The following is a 20,680-nucleotide window of genomic DNA, read 5'->3' as shown; positions in this document are numbered from 1 at the left end:
GCTGTCAAATAAATATCTATTTTGTATTCTTCTCCATTCCGACAATATTATTTTTGTCAGTTCTGTTCATGTTCAGAATTTGTGCTGAAAATGCTCTCAGAACGCACCAAATTCAATGTTAATTTTAAAAATTTCCTGGGGGAGGCCTCCCAGCTGTTGCTTTGCCGTCACTGAACACCCTGTCAAAGTGGTCACGGTACGCCACTGGTCTGGCCTAAAAGCACAAAAACGAGTTTACCATTTTATTTGTTCAGAAATAACAAATTTATAACGGGCCTATCCAAGTAGAGCGAGGTCCCAGAAAACTTCACTTGGACACCTGTCTTGGATAGCCTACACAACATACGGTGGCTTAGTTGAAAGTAAATAAACTACAAAGATCGGGTTCCCTATTTTCCATTTAGGCCTAAAGTAGCCTACTTCACATTTTTAACCCTCAAGTAGCCTATAGCCCAAACAAACCCTGCATTTACTGCCTTGACAAGTAGCCTAAGATATCAATCTTTCACGTTTATTTTGTTCACAAGCTGCATTGAAATCTGCTATGTTGGTAACGGAAGAGCTATCTATACAGGGGTCGGCAACAGCCGAGCCGCAGCCCGGTTGTAGAGGAATTCATTACTGGGCCGCGCTAAACCAAAGCGAAATAGCTTCAAACTGTGTTGTCATTTAGGCAAAGTGATAGTTGACATATTTCAAACATTAGCAGAGATTTTGGGTGACAGCGTGCCTTGGCCAGCAGCATTCTCCCATTTAGTTTGCAATCATTTATCATCGCTTTTTCAAGAATTCGAGAGTTACCTTGCAAGCATAAGACCCAATCGACCATGTCTGTGCAACAAGAAGATCAGTGCTGGAAATTGCAAATTATTGGAACTTTAAATACACATTTGAGAAAACGACCTTACCAGTGTTCTGGATGAAAATCAAGCCAGAACACCCTGACTTCGCGAAAAACAGCACCAAAACTCTTGTTAGGCTACTGTTTCTAACATCCTATCTATACGAGGTCTGGTTTTTATATCTTGACAGCAAACAAGACAAAAATATGAATTAGGCTGGACATGACGATCGAACACACTGTTCTTCTGACTACCATAATCTTTTGGTGAGAGCAAGCTTATTTCTGAAGAACAAGTCCAGGGCTTTTAAGGAAGCCGCGTTACAATGACTAAATGAGTTGTAGTTTATTTACAGCACCAAAACATTGTATTTTATTGAAGACTGGTCCGCAAAATAGTGCCTGTCTTAAACAGGTCCGTCGTGCGAAAAAGGTTTCGGACCCCTAATCTATCAGGTTTTTGCAAGCTTTTGGTGTTGTTTATTCTGCTACGGTAGTGCTACCGCATTTAGTCAAAAAAATACATTGCAGACAACTAACACCAGTAACTAATCCAAAAACAAAGTTGTCGTCTCAAGAAATTTAACGACTCAAACATTCAATTCGAAAAGTGAAAAGGTTGTCTGAAGAGCTTGCCCCGACAAACTTTTCACCACTTTGATCGCTTTTCGTGCTCCAATATTTTGTCTTTTCGTCTAACACTCAGTTTGTAAGCCTATTTGAATAAATTCAGGGAATTAAAAATCAGACTTTTGTTGAACTTAGAGCCAAAACGTTGATGTGAAATCAAAATTAAATTTTCAACCTTTTTTTTTATGGCTGCAGAAGGATTTCAGTAATTTATTATATAGGGCACTTGACCAAGTAGCCTACTCCCTTCTGGATTCGCAACTGGTCAAGACAGGCATTTCTAAACTTTAGACAAATGGACTATTAACCCTGTATATCTAGGTCAGTGGCTATCAACGTGGTCCAGGTGGACCACTTGTGGCTCATCTGGAATTTTTAGTGGCCTGCGAATTTTTTTGTGATCAAAAGATTGAAAATATCAGATTAAGACTGAACAAATTTGTTGCCTTGATTTAGCGAATGGTACGGCACTGCCATGATTGCACTATGTTTGTATGATTTTCTGGTGCAGTAAAATTAAAAATTCAAACTATGCTTCCAAACCGTAGGCTACCGCACCTAGGGGGCACGTGTCCCTTCTCCAAAAATTTGGAAAAACCGAGCTTGCCAAGTTAGTCAACATGTAAGTTTCTACGTTTTTGAAAATTTGTTAAATTTTTCTGTGGCCAGGAAAGATAACACATTCTAAATGTAACTTCAGTTTTAAACTTGTGGAGAAATCCAATGTAAATTTGATGAATTTCGTCAACCGCAAACTGTGCGTCTTGATATAAAAAAAAAAAAAAGATTAGGCTATTATTGGACGTAGCCTAATGATGCATGAAAAATGATCAAAACAAAGTTGAATTTCTTAAAATTTTCTGGGGACGACTCCCAGCCCATTTGCTACAATAGTTTCTTTTCGGACTTAAATGTTTCATTGAATTTCATGCAATTCACCGACGCATGTTCAACACGGTTCTCACTAGGGACAGTAGAATATCTACCATCCCTAGTTCTCACAAAGGGAGTCTGTAAAACAAAATGGTCCATGGGAGGAAAAAGGTTAAGAATCACTGACCTTGGCTAGCCTGCTACTAATGTATGGAAATGTAGAAAGGCCCAAGTGATTAAGTTAATAAAGTTTAAAGAATTAAAATGATTAGTCTACGACTCTATGGGTTGATCAAATATTTTGCCGGAATGTTAGAACTGATCCATCGCTTCGCTTGAGTTGGCGGCTAAGACTGAGGATCTGGCTAGCAAGGTTGAGAAAGAACGATTTTAGTAATAGGTTATTCAGTACTTTTTGTTCTTTGACTTGCAAAACACTAAACCGGCTCAGCTACTATAACAAAAATAAAGTGTAGCCTAATAGTCTACATAACAATCACGGCACCCCATTAGGCCTACCTTGCCTTTTCAACGTGTGAACCTAATGATGACTCGAGGTAGCTCAATTTCGAACTTCAAGCTAAGGAAAGTAAGCTAAGTCTAATGAAAGACTACACCTCAAGACTATAGAGGTCCTGATTGGTAGCCTATCAAGCGTAGAAGATCACTCTTCAGTCAAACTGAGAGTTTGCACGTTATGGCTTGTGCAATGTGCATATAGATCGCCATGGTTAGCCTACAATCAATACCACAAAATTGTATTAAAAATCTGTCGTTTGTTAAAACATAAAAACCCAATCACAATGACTCTTTTCGGAGTTGATTGTTCTTCCCTTCTGGTAAAAAAACATATTTATACCAAGGTTCACCAAACTGTGTGACGCAGTAAACTGATATGCGGAGAAAATCTGCAATGATTTGAGGAACAGTTTATGAAAATCTTAGTCTTATGATAGGCTATGATGCAACAATTTGGTTGGATCTCTTGGTCGTTCTAAACAGACAAAATAAAGCCAACTAGCCTAAATTTATGGTCAGAAGTGCAACCGTTAGGCGAAACACCTCTTCTGGCGAATTGAATATAAATTCGAGCGCTTTTTGATATAGCCTAGTCTACTTTGCGTCAAATTTACGATAGGCTTTGTAATGTGGCCTTGATCGGTTTAGCTAGATTTTCTTTCCCCAACACATATATTTAAACCCACCACTGTTCATAGTAAAGGTAGGCTACAACTTTTGCAGACAGAAAATTTATCATTTTTGCATGTGTAGGCTAAAGTTGACTAACTATGGCATTAGAAAGGGGGGCAGGGCAAAAACTTTCCGTTCCGGACTACATAACTTAAATCTTTCAGCACTTTTCCCACAAGCCTATACACGACATGGTAAATTGCAATTTTTAATTACAAGCCAAGCTGAAAGGTGTGATAGCACACCAAGTAGGCTACAAATATATTGTCTGACGGCACATTACATTCAGAATATTGTCAAACTTTAAAGTGAAGGATCAACTTAAAAAAATAGTAGGCTATTTGGCCTACTCATAACAACTGTAAAATGCAAACTTTTCTCTTGAAATCGTGAATTTTTTTCCAGTTGGCACCCGCTGGGTTATAGCCTACAATTACGAATGACGAAATGGAGAAACTAGAATTTTTGCTAAAATCAAATCTCTGCAAAAGTAATCGGATACGTCCTCGCATTTTTGTTTTGAACACCTGTGAGCAGGGCCGTTAAAAGGATGATTTGGGCCCTATATCAAGTCACTTTTTTAGAAAAATACGCTGTATCCAAGATTACGCGTTGATTTCTTCAAGTTCCCGGGCCTCTTGGCACTAAAATCATCGTGGGTCCAAAAGGACCTTTGGACCACCCTGTCAACGCAACTGCCTGTGAGTGCTATATTGTTTCGGCTGAAATTTCCAGCGTGTCTTGAAACGACATGGCTTGGACTTCTAAATCAAAACCAGGAAACTTTACTTTAAAACGATTTTTTCGAATACTTTTGAAATTGAGGCGTAGCCCAAAGCCCAAACTTGTCGGATGGTCGTTGACCTAATACAAAAAGTGGCACACTTCTGCTTTTTATTTTTGCATATTCTCTGGATAGTTTCATAAGGTACCTAAAAGAAAAATAAAGAGCCTAAACTGTAGATACTAAACTCATGTTCAGCAAACGTTTCAATAACTATACTGTCGTCATCTTCAGTGCTATACTGTAGGTTACCTTTCTTTGTGAAATGCTTCAACAGAAAATAAGCAGTCAATCAAGTGATGCTCAAAAACTGCTCATATATCATATGACGTCATATAATTTTTTTTCTTAATCCCCCATATAACGTCAAATATTACTTGTGTGGCCAATTGACATGACAGTTCTGAGACTTCTAGGGGTCATATGATATTTTAACAGTCCCTTTAAAAAATGATTCACATGCTAAAAACTTTGAATCGCCGCTCTATTTCAAATAAGACAGCTGACATTATAGTAATATTGCTTATGGTCGGCCGCACTATCAACTCAAAATATTATTTCTTACTGACCCCCGCTAAACTGTGCTATTCGCCATATTTTCAGTGATGTTTGGATACGAGCAATGTCTTCTCTGTCTTGGTCATCATCCCGACGTGTGGTATGAAGCATCACAATATCTATCCAGCACCAGTATGCTCATGCAAGAAAAAGGGGTAATGAAATTTTACTGTTACACGTAGTCAAAATTTTGATCTTGTAGCCTAGTTAGCCTACCTTCGGTCTTGACTAAAAAAACGTTTATTTCTTACAGCCCTTACTAAAATCGCAACATCTTATGAAATGTTTTGAATTTTCGGTCATGTTTGTTGTCACCTTAGAAAATTGTGGGAATTTCATTAAAATTAGCCTGCTTATTTTTGAACGGTGTATGTGCATCATCATCATGTACGGCAGGATACGAACACCAGTAAGATTTTGTCTGACGAAGCATCATCACTGTACGAGAGAGCTATTTCGACTCTGATGAAAGATAACAACTTGATACATTTTGCTTACGCTGATTTCGAAGAGGGTCGCATGAAATATGACAAGGTCCACACGATCTACCAAAGGCTGTTAGAGATCAAAGACATTGATCAAACACTGGTAAGTTTTAAAAGATAGCCTCTTTTTTATAATGTATTTTAATCTCGGCTACGTAAATCTACAGAATGTATCATTGCATAAGCACAATTTTCGTGCTTGACTTTGTTGCATTATGCAGTTAGTCTTTGGTGTTGGCCATGGCTGAGACTTTCTACTTCAATCGTATGCGTCTCATTATGAGAAGTAAACAAACCATTGTAACTTTCAGGCTTACATCCAGTATATGAAATTCGCTCGTCGCGCAGAAGGAATAAAGGCCGGAAGAGCTGTATTCAAAAAAGCAAGAGAAGACACTCGCATTCGCTATCACGTGTTTGTAGCTGCTGCTTTGATGGAATATTACTGTACCAAGGTGACCAGTGCTGTGACGCTTTTGTTTTAATTTATGGTTTATTGATTATGCGAAGATAGGCACAGTACGTTAACACGAAGATACTGCACAAAGATGTAAATTTGTTTTCCAGATCATTCTCATTTAATTTGTGTTTCATTTCAGGACAAACAAATCGCGTTTAAAATATTCGAACTTGGACTGAAGCGATTCGGACACGAGCCGGACTATCTGCTCTGTTACATCGACTACATGTCTCACTTGAACGGTAAGATAAGGATTATTTTTCCTGTTATTTATTCACCTACTTCATACATTGTACTCATCACCATTTCCTTTGCAGAGGACAACAACACGCGCGTTCTCTTTGAACGGGTTCTCACCTCTGGAAGTTTGCCACCTGATAAGTCTGGGTACGTATCGAAGTTTAATAAGTCACACAAACAAGCCAGCGAGTTGCTCAGCTGTGAACGATTTGGAAATTGTTTCGTCAAACACCTGTTTTTCTTATGGTTAGCTGTGGAACAGTGCTTTAAGATAAATCCGTTTTCTTTTTTAAAGTATTCTTGTCGTCTTGGTCGGTTTAAAAAATCCAATTTAAAGCTTGATATTGCTTTCAAATTTGTTACTTTCATGCAAAGAAGTCAATCCTCACAGAGCACAGCCCAAAAGAACTACGAAAATTTCCAGAAAATCGTCAATTATGGAGACTTTGTATTGATGCTATTTTGCGCCCAACTAGTGTAGATTAAGTTTACTACATTTAGATTGTGTAACAACTTATTTCAGTCGCTAACTGCATTATGGTTTAGAACGATTTGGAACAAATACTTGGAGTTCGAATGCAATGTTGGGGATCTTTCTTCTCTGTTGAAGGTGGAAAGCAGAAGGCTTGACGCCTTTAAAGGCGACTTCGAAGGGAAAACAACATGTTTGCTGGTAGATAGGTAGGTGAGATATGTAGGAGTATCATTAAATATTAGGAAAACTTGTACACTATAAAAAGTAGAGTCAAACAACAACGTGATGGTGGGACGGCGGTGTTTGCAGAGGTTGTAATGTCAGCTAATAGCTGTTGCTTAAATTTTCTAATTTCAGAAAAAGTATTGCTTTGACTATGGAAATTTTGTTTTATTACATACAAATTGAAAGTACTAAGACTTTTTCTATATCTGCAGATATCGATTTTTGGATTTGTTTCCATGCTCTCCTGAACATTTGAAAGCGCTTGGTTACAGGGTAATGTATCGTTTCGTGGATGTTTCTACATGGTTCTTGTATTGTATTTGGCTGCGTTGAAATGCAAAGATGTTTTATTTCAGGATACTCGAGGTGCTACGAAATTGATAGTTAACAGTGCGGTATCTGTTCCAACGACGTCCATCTCCAACGAATCGTCCACTGCAGCTGCGAGTGGAAATGACGAGCAAGAAAAAACAAGAACCAAAAAGCGCGCTGGTTTATCTATTCCTGATCTCACCCAAATGCTCCCTTACAAGCCGAAGCTTAGACCACGTAAGTTGGTTTGCTGTTGTCTGCTAGAATGCGAAATATACGTTTGCCGTAACGACGTTTTGGTTGCATTAGCCTAATTGACAAGTCTCGTATAGAGATCAGAACATGCAAGTGTATGGCATATACCATTGGCCTGTTTTAACACCTTAAATCTACTTTAGTTCCAGGTCTGCACCCTGTTCCTGGTGGGGAATACCCACTGCCTGCCCCAGCAGTCACCTTATTGAAGCTGATGCCCCCTCCTCGCAGCTTTGTTGGGCCTTTTGTGAAAATTGACGACCTGATGGACAAGTTTGCTGATTGCACTTTGCCTGCAGGTGGGTTGATTGCCTAAATTCAGATTGTGTATCAGCTGTTTAACGTTCTACTTCATTCAGCCTCGTTTCTCTGTGTCAGGCCAAATAGAAACAGTTGGTTGTTTTTCAAGTTTTCCTAACGCAACATCAGATGAGAACATGCTTAATCAATGGACGACTTTTCTTTTTGCAGAAAAAGACTGGTTGAAACAAGTTAACGCCGGAACAGAAGGGCATACCTTCAGCGTTGGTGCTGGCACAAACCGCACATCCACGGCCGGAGTGAAACGACCTTCTTCAAGAAATGGTGAATCCGACGACGAATCAAATGCGACCTCGAAATCATCCGCACCTCCTATTAATGACATTTACAGAGCAAGACAGCAGAAGAGAGTGCGATAAACAGTGCATGCTACACGGGGATTCTTTATTTTTCGAATAGACTTTAAAGTACTGCCCACTGGAACACACGTTGCTGGAACCGAAACTTGTAACATTTTTAAATAAACGCAACTATTTTGTGCTCTTTTAACCGTTTGCAGAAAGTGAATCAACGTTAAAGGACATAACCGCCGATAGCATAATCCGTCATTTTTACATTGATTCAACGTCTGCAAACGTATCGATTCAACGTCTGCAAACGTTGAATCAATGTAAAAATGACGGATTTTGCTGTCTGAGACGAAAACTTGGATTGAGAAATCAAAAGCGTAAAAATTGCCAGGTGACAGGGAAAAACTCTCCGCACTAAGCAATTTCCCAGTTTCGCTGTTGACCCCCTCTATAGACCCCAAACATAACGTATTTTCCCACTTACATTGGATCTAACGTAATAATCGCCCTCCCCACGAGAACGCCATGTTCACGCTGGCCTGCATTTGCCGATTGTGCAAACGAGAAGACAAAATATTTACCGATTATTTCATGAAGAACCGGTGGTTTGTAGCCTACTTGGTATCATTTGACATCTTTTGAATTTTGACATAGGTGAGTCTGTTCAGTGAGAAATAGGTTACGAGACATTCTTATTTTGACGACATCTCATCGGTTAGCATGATGTTTACAAAAGGGACCGAAAAGGCCAGCGACGCTGATAAAATTGCGAGTATACCGAGATAGTTTGGAAACCGCTGCTTTAAGAAAAGGTGGCGACACTTCGAACGGCTTTTCGAAGTTTTCCTGAAAGATTTTATCAAACTCTGTAGGCTTACCCGACTATACGAAGCTTTGTCGAAAAGTAAATTATTAAAATGCTTCTGTTTTCATGAAAAAATGATTTGAAAGTGAATTTAAATTTTAAACTAAACTTTTTAAATCTGACTCCAACAGAAATCTAGCTTTTAATGTAATGAATTTCATCTAATAAAAAGTGTGCATCGTAAACAAAAAGACAGTGTAGACTATAATTGGACCACACAAAAAGTAATCAAAACAGGTAAAATTTAACAAGAAAATCACTGCATGGGTAACAACTAACAAGCACCTCAGACCCCCTTACCAAAATGGTGATGAACTGTTTCATTTGGATCGACAACGCACGAGTACAAAGTAACTGGCAAGGTGAAAATAACACAATAAATAAAAGCCAGGTCAGAAACTTTAAAGAATTTACCTTTTCAGACCTCAACGTTTAGGCCTACAGGCTTTTGTTTCTATTTTGCAGTTTTGCTTCTTTAAAGGCATACTAAAGGAAAATTTCAAACCGGAATTAAGCATTAAAATGAGTAAACTGAACATTCAAGAATACATTTCAAAAACAATTACCCAAAAAAATTTGTTTTCAATGGCGCTGGCAAGGCCCAAAGTCCAGTGTTTCATTTATTTTCATTTTTTTCAAAATGACCAAAACGTGCAAACACAGCTCAAGAATACGTCATAAAGTCCAGCAATAACAAAAGCCACGTTACCAATCTGATGTTTTGAGCAAACTGTCTGCTGTTTTGATGTTAAAATGTGCTGTTTTGATGTTAAAATGTGCTGTTTTGATGTAAATACATACATAGCCTACAGTCAAATCGCCCGCAGTAACAATTATTGCGTGATCGGTTGATTGCTAGACTTTATGACGTAGACTTTATGACGTTCTTTACAGTCGCACGCTTCGTTGCTCAGGCCAATCTCGTTTTGAAAGCTCTGACAAAAGCACGCGCACAATGGTGGTCAGACCGCAATGGGGCAAAATTTTATTGAAAATCGTTTTATGGTAGCATGTTTAACACAAAGAACGTGGAAAATCGCCAAGTCAGGTTTTTCCTTTAATACCCCTTTAAACTTCAGGCAGCTCCCAATATTTTTCTTGATTCGCTACTGGCTTAGCTTAGGCCTACTGTGTTTTAGTAGTAGCATATTTTTTCAAGTGTGCGTCCAATCATACAGAAAAGATACAAACATTGGTGTTATTGAATGTTAATTACACAACTATATACAGAGCATAGTAATTACTGACCTTCACAGTAGTTAGATTTATAACTTGATATAAAATCCATGCTCTTATTTTTGTGCAAATTTAACAACTACAAAACTTTCACGAACAAACAAGTTACACCTGTGTGATCCTTATTCTTTCTGGTATCCTATTGAGGTTTTAAGAGGTAGGCCTAGGGTGCTTATAAAAACCCATGGAATTTATCGTTGTGTGTACGGTAGCTTAATATAACGCTTCGGCTACAATATTGAAAAGTTGCATAAATGACAATAAATAAGCAAGAAAAATACATTTAGGACTATCACTGATTGGTCCTATTCTGTTCATAATTGTTTCCACCACGCACTCGGGGTGTCTTTCCACGTTTTGATCAGCCTGCGCATTCTTGCTGAAACAGTCTTTTTGGGAAAGCTGATATCCACATTAATACGTTTCATGGATAAACTTCTTGCAATGTTTTCATGTAGTTGGACGTTTCTGAAGTAAATTTACAATTTTTCAGATAGTGGTCGCTGCGAAAACTAATGTACGCAAACAAGTAAACATGGCATAATAAGGTTGTGATGGTCAGAAATAAAAATAAACTGAACTGAAGAAATATTCTAAGTTAGTAAAAATTCAGATTACTTAGCCTAACACGCACTACTCAACTCATAAACATTTCTTACTTGTTGCCATACACGCTCAAAACTTCAAGTTTAACAAGACGGCACATTGTTGATGGTACAGCTAAAATTTTGTTTTGCTCAATGGATAAGTAAAGTAGTTCTTTTAACTCGTAGATGGAAGACGGCACTTCTAGTAAGCCGCAGTTTCTCATCAAAAGGACCTAAAAATAGAGACTGTTGATGCTGTTTCTTCAATTGTCCATATCCAGGTAGTCCAAGCTTTGTGAACTTGTAACATAGGAAAAACCCTACAAACTAAGTTACTTAGGTTATGATAATTTCAAGATAAGCTTGTGGTCAGCATGCATAAATGACGGTGGCTCAATAAATTAACTGCTAGAAAAAATTTATAGCGTACAAGTAAACATGGTGGTTTGCTGTCCAAATGTAGGCTATCCCTATACCATCTTTAACCAAGCAGATAAAACATATTTTAGAGAAAATGGACGGCTTTACTCAGTTTTGAACATTGCAAGAGTAACAATATGTTTTAAACTTATTGGACTGAAATAGCCTGCAGTGTCTGGGCGGAACCGAATGTCAATCTTGATGCCCAACACACGGATACAGTAGGCTATAGGCTACTGTCGTCTAACCTGCAGATTAATGAGAAAAGAAAAGTCCACTAAATTTGTTTTCAGAGGATTTTCGTCCAAAGCTAGTACACGAAGTTTCCGCAAATATATTACTTCTAAAGGAACGCTGATTAGATTACACCTGTAAAAGTAATGCTTGTGTTTTTAACATAATCTTAAATGATTGTCTGCACAAAATAAAACACAAAGTTCGAAAAATTTCAAAGCACCAGCATAATTTATATAAATTTATCTAAGTTGTGGACAAATCAGGTTTCGAGGATAACCTACTTAGTCTATGTTAGGTTGAAGTTGAATTTGCCAACAAAAATTTGCTATACCGTAACGTTAGACAACTTGTTGGTTATTGCACTTTTTTCATTCTATTTGAATAACTATCACAATTAGCAGCAGTGCCGGATTAACCAAGTGCGGGGCCTGTAGCAGATTGATTTGATGTACAGATAATGACTGGGAAGTAATTGAATATTTTGTAGATTTGATATTTTTTGATTATAGTGTAGCCGCTCTTGCCCCATCGTGTTTCGCAGATAGGCTAGTTTTTAATCAACTTCAATTTTGAAAATGATCTCTCCCAGTACAATTAGTTACCATCATACATAGATGAATGCGTAACAAATTGTCAATGTTAGGACACGTGGTGTCAATATTGTTTTCTTTAATCGAAGTGAAATAGTTGAGTTTTGGAGAGGAGCAATCAATAGCAATGTGCTTTACGAATTGGTGTATGCCTTGCGACGTTGCTCCAGCGCAGATTGTAAGCTGTCCAAAGGCAGGACCTACGAGCCGATTTTTACAAAATCTCATATATTTTTTGTTTAGTGTCTAAAATTCGTCTCAAAGTTTGCGTATATCTTCCTACCTACAGTCTCCATACTTTCATGGATTTTAAGCATGTTCCGGTGGAAGCGGAAGTCCCTAGAGCAAAAAATGTAGCGTCCTCCAAAGTGGTTCATACGACCCGCAAGTGAGGGTCCTACGACCATATGTGGAGGGTCCTCTAAACCACTTGAAAAAAACATGCAGTATTTTCGATTTTACATTTTATTTAACAGTTTTATGTTGTGCTGCTGTCATGCTACTACAAGAAACGTCAAATGGGAAACAGAAAATGTATGGGCTCATCGGAAAATCTCTCTGTTAAGAACACAGATGATTTTACTATCAACACAAAATAGTCCGTGCACAAAGTTTAATTCGCAATCAGCAAATTGGACAAACATGACTGTATTTCATCACCACAAACTTGTTTATTCAAAATTGTGTACAAAGAAGTCAACAGGTATCAGTCAATTTCTTTGGATCGTGTTGTTGACCCAAAATAAAATGGTTCGCAGGTCGCTCCAATAGGAAGGTTCACAGGTAGAGATGTAAAAAAACGGTTTTTTTTGTTTTTAAAAAAAACGAGCTCGTTTTTTTTGTTTTTTATCGTTTTTTTTGTTTTTTATTCGTTTTTTTTGTTTTTTTTGTTTTTTTTACCTATTTTTTTATTAAATGTCACAATATGCAGCAATTAGGGTAAACTCATTGCAATAGCGTCTCTTTCAACAAAAAAATAGTCTCATAACTCGTATAACATCTTTCAAATGAGACAATATGTCTCTCAAGTCTCAACACACGAGCCATAAAGGTTTCTCATCGTCTCAAATAATAACACAGTGTCCTATGGTTGGCACATCTCAAGTATTGTCTGTAATTTGGTTCAGCCAGTTGTTAAATGCAGTACCACACTCGTGTACAGTTTCGAAGCCACCTGGGATTTTGGTTAATGGGCATGTTACGTTAGGACCAGGTGGTCAGGGTCCTGTTTCTCTACTTCACAAAGGCACTTTTCACCAGCACACCACACCATTACCAGTACAACGTCAAGAGATTGTTCCAGTTGATGTGCATTTGGTGCAAACGTGATGAAAATCACACAAGCGGTTCTCGAGTTATAAGTGAAATAACCTTAGCCACTAAGTGGCTTTATAGATAAGGAGCAATAGAAAAACGGCCATATCTCAAGAACCGCTCAACATATTTACATAAGTTTTAGCTCTACCCCCATGTTTTATGGGGTGGGCTATCTGTTTATGAATATTAAAACAAGTTTTGGCTACTACTTTTTGAGCTAAAAAGAAATTAACCTCTTGTCGTTACGCACCAATAAAACCATGGTGCGTAAATTAAAAAAAAAAATAATTGGGTAGAAGAAAGATTGATGACAAGTTTGGCAAAAGCAGTGTAGTGCTAAAGTCCCAACTTTTAGCCCAAATCACATTTAAATGTAGTGAAAGATGGAAACGTTTTGATGTTTTTTTATTTTCCCTGAAGAGATTCAATAATCCTTTGTGACGTCATAGTCATGTTTGTTTTCCCTTAATCACACCATTGTGCTGTCATAGACATGTTTAAAAGAAGTATGGTTATTGGTTGCACTTAATCCATCCAATTTGAACTAGTTTGCAGAACTTTGAGACTTTAGCACTTTTTTTGTTTTTGCCTAACTTTTCGTCAATCTTTCCTCTGCCCAATAAAAAAAATTAAAGTTTGCATCATGGTTTTATTGGTGCGTAACGACAAGAGGTCAATTTCTTTTTATCTCAAAAAACAGTAGGCCTAGTTCTCAAATAAAATAAGTTTTCATCTTTGATGTTTGTTTTGTATCTTTATCCTGCATTGTGGGAATATGGGTAAAACTTTATTCTTGTCAGGAAAAGCATTATAAAGCATTTATTCACTATGTGAACACTGAGCACTGAGCAGTGCTGAAAAACTCCACTTTAAAGGAAAAATTTCTTCATTCAAGGTTGGTAGAATGGTAGTTACTAGCAATAGTCAACATGGGTGGTGGGCATTTGAAGGAACATTAACCTAAACCTTTTCTGACAAATGCACTAACTTTTGACAGCTAAAAATATCAGTGATAAGGTCTCTTGCATTATATGTCCCAAATAATCTGCAAGAAGCATCAATGACGAAGTGTCCAATCCAAGATCTTACAACACACGAAAAGAATACTTCTGTTTCAACATTTATAAAGCATATACATCGTTGGCAAGCTATCAGTTACAAAACATGTTTAAACAAGCTATTGGCAATAGCTTGCATTAGTAAATTACCACGTCCACAAACAAGGTAAATGTGTGTACTGAATACTGCCACCTTGTTTTGTCAAAATTTCGTCAACCCATTGTGTGTGTACAAGAATAACCAGTACCACAGTATACTAACATCATAGGCTAACTTCCATAAAAGGAAAAAGAAATTAACTCATCTACATTATGTCATGTATCAAATTTCATTAATTCAATGTTTGTCAGGTCTACTGCCACAAACATGCCAGAGAATGAAGAAGAAAGCGAAACAACATAGGTCCTCATAGGACTATGCAAGAACATATGCTGCCAAACACAAACACTTAGGAATTTCAGCACACCAATAAAACTATTTTTAGTAATTTAATGTTTTTCAAGAGCACTATAATGAAACTAAGCTGTAAATTGCAAAAAAATTGCAACTTTTTCAGAAAAATATGAAAAAAAACAAAAAAAACAAAAAAAACCAAAAAACGAGTGTTTTTTTTGGCTCAAGTTTTTTTTGAAAAAAAACACGTTTTTTTTGCATTTACATCTCTATTCACAGGTCACGCACCACATGACCGGTAATTTTTTTGCTCCAAGCCTCAAACCTGAACTTTTAGTCCCACTCAACATAGCTAAAAACAATGCTAATTTATCACACATTAATCACTTATCACTGAAAGCCAAGACATCACTCAAGTTAAAAAACTAGAAAGCATGTTGTACAACCTCAAAAATTTACAAAATTATGTAAAAATCAGCAATGAGGTTTCCTGTCCACAAATCAGCTCAAAAATTGACGTTATTTCCTAGGAAAACCTAGCGAAGCGTGTTAAAGCCAAAAATATCCACATTTGGCACTAAAGAATAAAAAATTTTACGGAGATGGTTCGCAGGTCAACCCTGTTCACAGGTCCCGCTCTTTCCCTAATGCAAGGAAAACTTCCACCGCGAATCTGTCTTTAGTTGATATCCATTGCATCTGAAACTGAACGGCCACTGCCTACATTCTCATCGTGCGTTCGATTTTGGACAATTCTTCTTGTACTTGTTGGTCGGTAATCCGGCACTTGAGTCAGCTTCTGCGCCTCTGACTCAAACTTAGTGAATTGTTCTCTGAAAGTCTGTAGGGATCCTGCCAAAGAGACACACAACGCTGAAGCAATATTGAGATTTTGCCGCTTTGTTTGAAGAGAGGCTTGACTTTCTTGGAAGCGATCGGGTAAGCTATTTCAAAAAACCACTAAGATTCCAATTTCTTCGAGCAACTCCATTTTCTCGAGGAGTCCATTTGCCTGCTGTCGACATTCTGCCTTTTGCACTTGGTCATTTGCAAGTTTCTCCAGTGCTTCCTTTGTGAAAAGAAAATGTTCTTTAATTACGTTAATGGCTTCAGCTCTTCCGGACCATCGTGTTTCAGAGAGCTTCTTTAGCACTCCACCACCTGAACACTCCAGAACGGACCACCGGTGTGTTGAAGCAGCAAAGAATAGCCTACATAGATATTTTCAACGAAGTCAAAGAACTGAACTGTTTCTGGACACGATGTGCAGCGCATACAGCAACTAAATTCAACGAATGAGCATAGCATGGAACATATTCTGCAATAGCACCATTTTTTTTCGACAAGTGCCTGTAGGCCTACTCCGTTATACTTCCCGCTCATGTTGGACGCGTTGTAATAACTCTGTCCAAGGCAATCGGCTAGATTGATATTCTTCTCACTGGTGTACAGTACAGTCGAATAATCTTTCAAACAACTAGTAGCCCATGGTGGGCTTGTGGCACTCGATCAGGCAGTTGCCTCCAGCGGAAATTACCGGTTTTTAAAGTTTACAATAATTAGGAAGGGATAAGACGTTGGAACTAAGTAATTTAATCCTACAACTATAATATTCTCCCATGTCATTCCAGTTTGCAAGCCAAAAATTACTTATCAACTATGTTCGACAGTTTAAAAATGTTTTGCTCACCAAGAGCGGGGCCTTATGAAGTGCGGGGCCCGTAGCAGCTGCTACATCTACTACTATGGTTAATCCGGCACTGATTAGCAGTCAAACATTGTTGCGATGATCAAACTTTCTCTTCTGAAGACTGAAAATGTTTCTACACTTTCTTTGGCAGTTAAGTACGCTAATAATTACAGTCCAGCAATAGACGGCAGTTTCGAAAAATGTTTAGAAGAATTTTAAAATAAATTTTGTGGAAAAATTTAATCGCATTTAGAACACATTAGTAAAGTTACAGGTTGATTTGAAAAATCTATAACCAGCTATAAAATTAGCAATAATAAAGTGACGATTGCTATTTCTTGAAATCTTTCAGCCTACTGAAAATGAAACCTATCATTAGTTTTACACCAACCTGCCTACATTCAAATATTGTAATCGTGAAAGCAATTTGAGATCAGAAAAGTTTGTTAGATTTGGATTGTTGTTCAATTCCAAAGCTCTAAGTGAATTCTTTGCCACACCCACTCCGCTTAGTCTGCAATAAAAAGATTACGATAAAGTTTAAACAAGTTAACTGTTTAAAACGTGCAATAGACCTACTTAAATTCAAGATTGAATTTCAACCAAATACTTTATAACCATTTTTTTTTTCGGTTCAAAAACACAAATATTGTGCTACCGTAAAAGCATAGAAAAAGACGGATTCAACTCCAGGAAAACATCACAAATTTACGTGGAATGGATGGATGGTCATTTATTTTTATTTGGATGCAAAACAAAACGTAGGCTACATAAAACAAAAGTGTAAAGTGTGCATCCAATGAGAGAGTTCGAAAGACTGTAGCCCTAAAAAGGCGTAAGAAAGATTTAAACTTTACAAGACTGCTAATCCAAACTTCTACACATAGGCTATATGCTATTTAATAATATTCTAAGCCATATAAAACTAATTTATAACTATTTAAACCATTCCAAGCTTACCATATTCCAAAAAATATTACTTTAGCCTACATTTGTTCTGAACATTTTTATTTAGAGTAGTTGTGAGGAAAAAATGGCACAAAAATAATGGCGCAGAAAAAAACTGCAGAAATGCAAAAGAGGAAAAAATGAGCACAATGATATTTCCTTCTTTGCTGAATTTGGAAATCAAGGAAAAAACCTCATTGTTTTGTGACTTTTTAAATATAGAAAAAGAATTGAGCAGGAAACAAACAAAATTAAATTGAAAAATGCGTTGTTTTCTGACTTATCCTCTAAGGTGGACCCTACTTCGAGTGGATGACGTCTCTGATGGCCTGGCTTATCTGCTTGACCTGTGTCCATGTGATGCCTTGCCGTTGCTTTATTACTTTGATGCAACCTAAGTCATTGGCACTTACCGCCTTGGCCGTTGACGCCATCAAGATCAACTTGCGCCGTATACCTCCTCCTCCTCGTTACCCTCGTGAGGTCTGGAATGTGCATCAAGCACATGTCAACAGCTATCCAGAACCAACAACCAGTGTAAGAGATGGAACTGCTGTTTCTTCCATCTCGTTAGCCACCCCCACCCTTCCATCAGGAAGTGTATTAAGGCACTTAGGCAAGAAGAAGCTATAGGCTAATCTCTGTCATACTGGCACAAGATGCTGTAGGCCAACCTCGTACGAAGAAATAGAAAGAGGGTATATGTTGAACAACTACAACGCCTGAACCTCTATGAAAACTACATTGCGGGGTGCATGACAATTGCACAGTTCTTGTCTGGTGCCGGTCACAGTATTAGCTTCGCAGATGCCTAGTGTAAATTATATGAACAGTCGGCTATTCTGGATGGACATGTGAACAATTATTAAATATATGTTCAACATCTTATTTTGCATATCCATGCAATGTTTACATGAAATAATAAAAAGTTTTTTTTTATGTCACAATATAATGTGTTTGCCATCAAGCTGCGCATTTTTTATTGTAATTTAGATTGCTTGCTGCTTAATTCCTTTGCTTTATTTGATTAAAGTCAAAAAACAATATAATGTCTCCTTGACCCTCAAGTTCAGCAAAGAAGGACATGTCATTGTGCCCATTTTTTCCTCTTTTGCGTTATGTGCCCTTTTTTCCTAAAATCGTAGACTAAGGTAGGCCTAGTTGAAAACAAAACATGGTGGTAGGCCTACTCGTAAAAAAGAACTAGCTAACCACTGCAGATAAAAATAAAAATATTTTAGCATTGGAAATATTGTATGGCCCATAAACAGAGTGACTTAAAACTTACTTTTTAATATCACAATTTTTTAGCACTGCAACTCGAAGCTCAGCGAATTGAGTGAAAAATGTGACATCACATAGTTGTTTGTTGCTGTCCAGGCGAATCGCTTCCAAGCCATCAATTAAAAACGCTTTTTCTGGCAATTTTTCCAACTTTGCTTTCCGTAAATCTAGCGTGCTTTGAAAAAAGAAGCAACTAAGTTCCACTTTAACAAATTACAAAAACACAATCTGTTATAGATTTGTAAGCGTAGCGTAGATTTTTCAAACTGAAGGATAAATAAGTTTAGAAATTTAAAAGGTTTTGATTACATTCAGAGGCTTTAACATAAGCCCATGCATAAGCTAATATTTTTTTGTTCTTCATTTTTTGTTAAAATAATAGTTTAATGACAATAATAATAATTAATAATCAACTTTCATGTATCCTACTTTTGTAATCCTATTTTGTAATCAACATTGTGAAGTGAGCAGCGATCATGCTGCTAAAGCGAAACTCAATCTATTGCATATTTTGTATCCGTTGTGACAACTTTCAATACACTACAAACAATTTAGCCTAAGCATTGAATGTCAACTCTGACAACGCATGATTCACAACAGGTCCACTAAGCACTCAAAGACGATAGAAGTACTTCTGCAGCTAGTGGCGTGACCAGGACCGCTGAGAGGACAATTTGGGCGCGATACTAATGAGATCTCTGGGTCTCAAATTAAGACACTTCTAAGAAAATTGCACTATATACAAATAATACACAACGTTTTCTTCTATTTCCGGGTCCCCTAAAATCACCCCGCTAAAATTGGGCCTGGGACTGGGTCCAAAATTACCCGTGGACTCCCCTGTCAGCGCTGGTTATAGGTAAATTGTTCGTAAATAGTTGTTCGTAAAACAATTGTTCGTACACAGCTGTTCGTACAATTAAATCCGTAAAACAATTCTTTGTAAAGCATTTCTTCGTATACATCATCAATTCTCAATTGCATGCACGAAGAAATGCTTCGGAAGAATTGTTTTACGAAGAATTAATTTTACGAACAATTGTTTTACGAACAACTGTTTACGAAAAACGTCGGACATCGTCAACGCTACTGTGGGCGTCACCACATGTTTGAACTGGAGTGCCTACAAATACACTACTGGCTCTAAATAATAAATTTTTGACATAAAATGTAATAACAATAAAACTACCCTCAATTTTAAATAGCTAGCTAAGGAAACATTATGACCCTGGTGATAGTATATTCACAAATTAAACAAAATAACCGATAGGCTGCTTACCGGTAACTCACCCTTACCCTAGGCGCAATCATCCACACTCTTTCCGTAGTAAGCGTGCGTAAAAACTTTTTGCTGTAATTGACAACTACTCCGCTGTCTTCCAACTTTTTGTCCCCTTCTTTCTTACTTTTTTGAACTGTCTTTGAACGATTGGTCACTTCTTGATACTGATGCCCGTCACATATGACACGCAATCGTGCTTGACACAGATCGCAGAGGTTTGTTGGTTGATAGCTACTTTGCGATGATTGATATCGTTTAACTTTGGACATAGCTGCATTTGCTGCTATCGAGCAAGCATAATTTTAGCCATAGCATAACCATAGCATAATTTTTAAACAGCAAACCTATCAAACAAGTAATAGGATAATAAAATGAACAAAATCATTTTTACGTTATTGTTTGACTAAACGTAATCGTACAACTATTGCTAGATGTTCATCTGCAAAGCGTAGGCTGCTTTGACTATAAATTTTTAAAAACACATAATTTTCAAACTTTTATGATATGCTATGTTGAACTGTTGCACCTCCTAAATAATGAACGTTCAAAAGTACACACCTTTACAACTCGTAACAATAATAAATTATTCACATAACACCTTAGAATACTGTGGTAACTTTTCTATGTCATAAACCAAAACAAAAATATGAAGACCTTGTTCAAACTTTGCGCTGATACACAGCTGCAAAATGAAGAATGTTCCAGGACTAAATTACAAGAGATAAACAACATCCGCTTCCGTAAAGGAAAGAGGCATGGTATCAATTGTCAATTGCTCCAGTTTCAACGCATTCTCTACTGCATGCATGACGCATGCAGTAGAAAATGTTTT

The 20,680-nt window shown here is 37.4% G+C and overlaps 2 protein-coding genes across 2 annotated transcripts in view; one reads left to right on the top strand and one right to left on the bottom strand.

Annotated features, from left to right (window-relative positions):
* Positions 1 to 8,593, top strand: part of LOC145779257 (cleavage stimulation factor subunit 3-like) — a 32,140-nt gene extending 23,547 nt beyond the window's left edge. Inside the window, exons 9-18 of the mRNA XM_082590798.1 lie at positions 4,923 to 5,032; positions 5,274 to 5,465; positions 5,674 to 5,817; positions 5,962 to 6,064; positions 6,140 to 6,209; positions 6,609 to 6,743; positions 6,975 to 7,035; positions 7,119 to 7,311; positions 7,473 to 7,628; positions 7,801 to 8,593. Coding sequence (XP_082446924.1) covers positions 4,923 to 5,032; positions 5,274 to 5,465; positions 5,674 to 5,817; positions 5,962 to 6,064; positions 6,140 to 6,209; positions 6,609 to 6,743; positions 6,975 to 7,035; positions 7,119 to 7,311; positions 7,473 to 7,628; positions 7,801 to 8,009 — 1,373 coding nt within the window. The 3' untranslated portion in view covers positions 8,010 to 8,593. The remainder of the gene's footprint in view (positions 1 to 4,922; positions 5,033 to 5,273; positions 5,466 to 5,673; positions 5,818 to 5,961; positions 6,065 to 6,139; positions 6,210 to 6,608; positions 6,744 to 6,974; positions 7,036 to 7,118; positions 7,312 to 7,472; positions 7,629 to 7,800) is intronic.
* A 1,175-nt stretch (positions 8,594 to 9,768) lies between these two features.
* On the bottom strand, positions 9,769 to 20,117 carry LOC145780235 (uncharacterized). Its single transcript, XM_082591938.1, has 6 exons — positions 19,846 to 20,117; positions 18,571 to 18,741; positions 16,726 to 16,848; positions 11,297 to 11,417; positions 10,701 to 10,861; positions 9,769 to 10,509 (listed from the first exon to the last, which is right to left on the bottom strand). Exons 1-6 carry the CDS (start codon positions 20,115 to 20,117, stop codon positions 10,356 to 10,358), a joined length of 1,002 nt encoding a protein of 333 aa, XP_082448064.1. The 3' UTR covers positions 9,769 to 10,355.
* Between the last annotated feature and the right edge of the window lie 563 nt (positions 20,118 to 20,680).

This window comes from Aplidium turbinatum, chromosome 11 (assembly GCF_918807975.1).
Source record: "Aplidium turbinatum chromosome 11, kaAplTurb1.1, whole genome shotgun sequence".
NCBI lineage: Eukaryota > Metazoa > Chordata > Ascidiacea > Aplousobranchia > Polyclinidae > Aplidium > Aplidium turbinatum.
The sequence above is the reverse complement of the archived record's forward strand: the minus strand, read 5'-3'. Positions and strand labels throughout refer to the sequence as shown.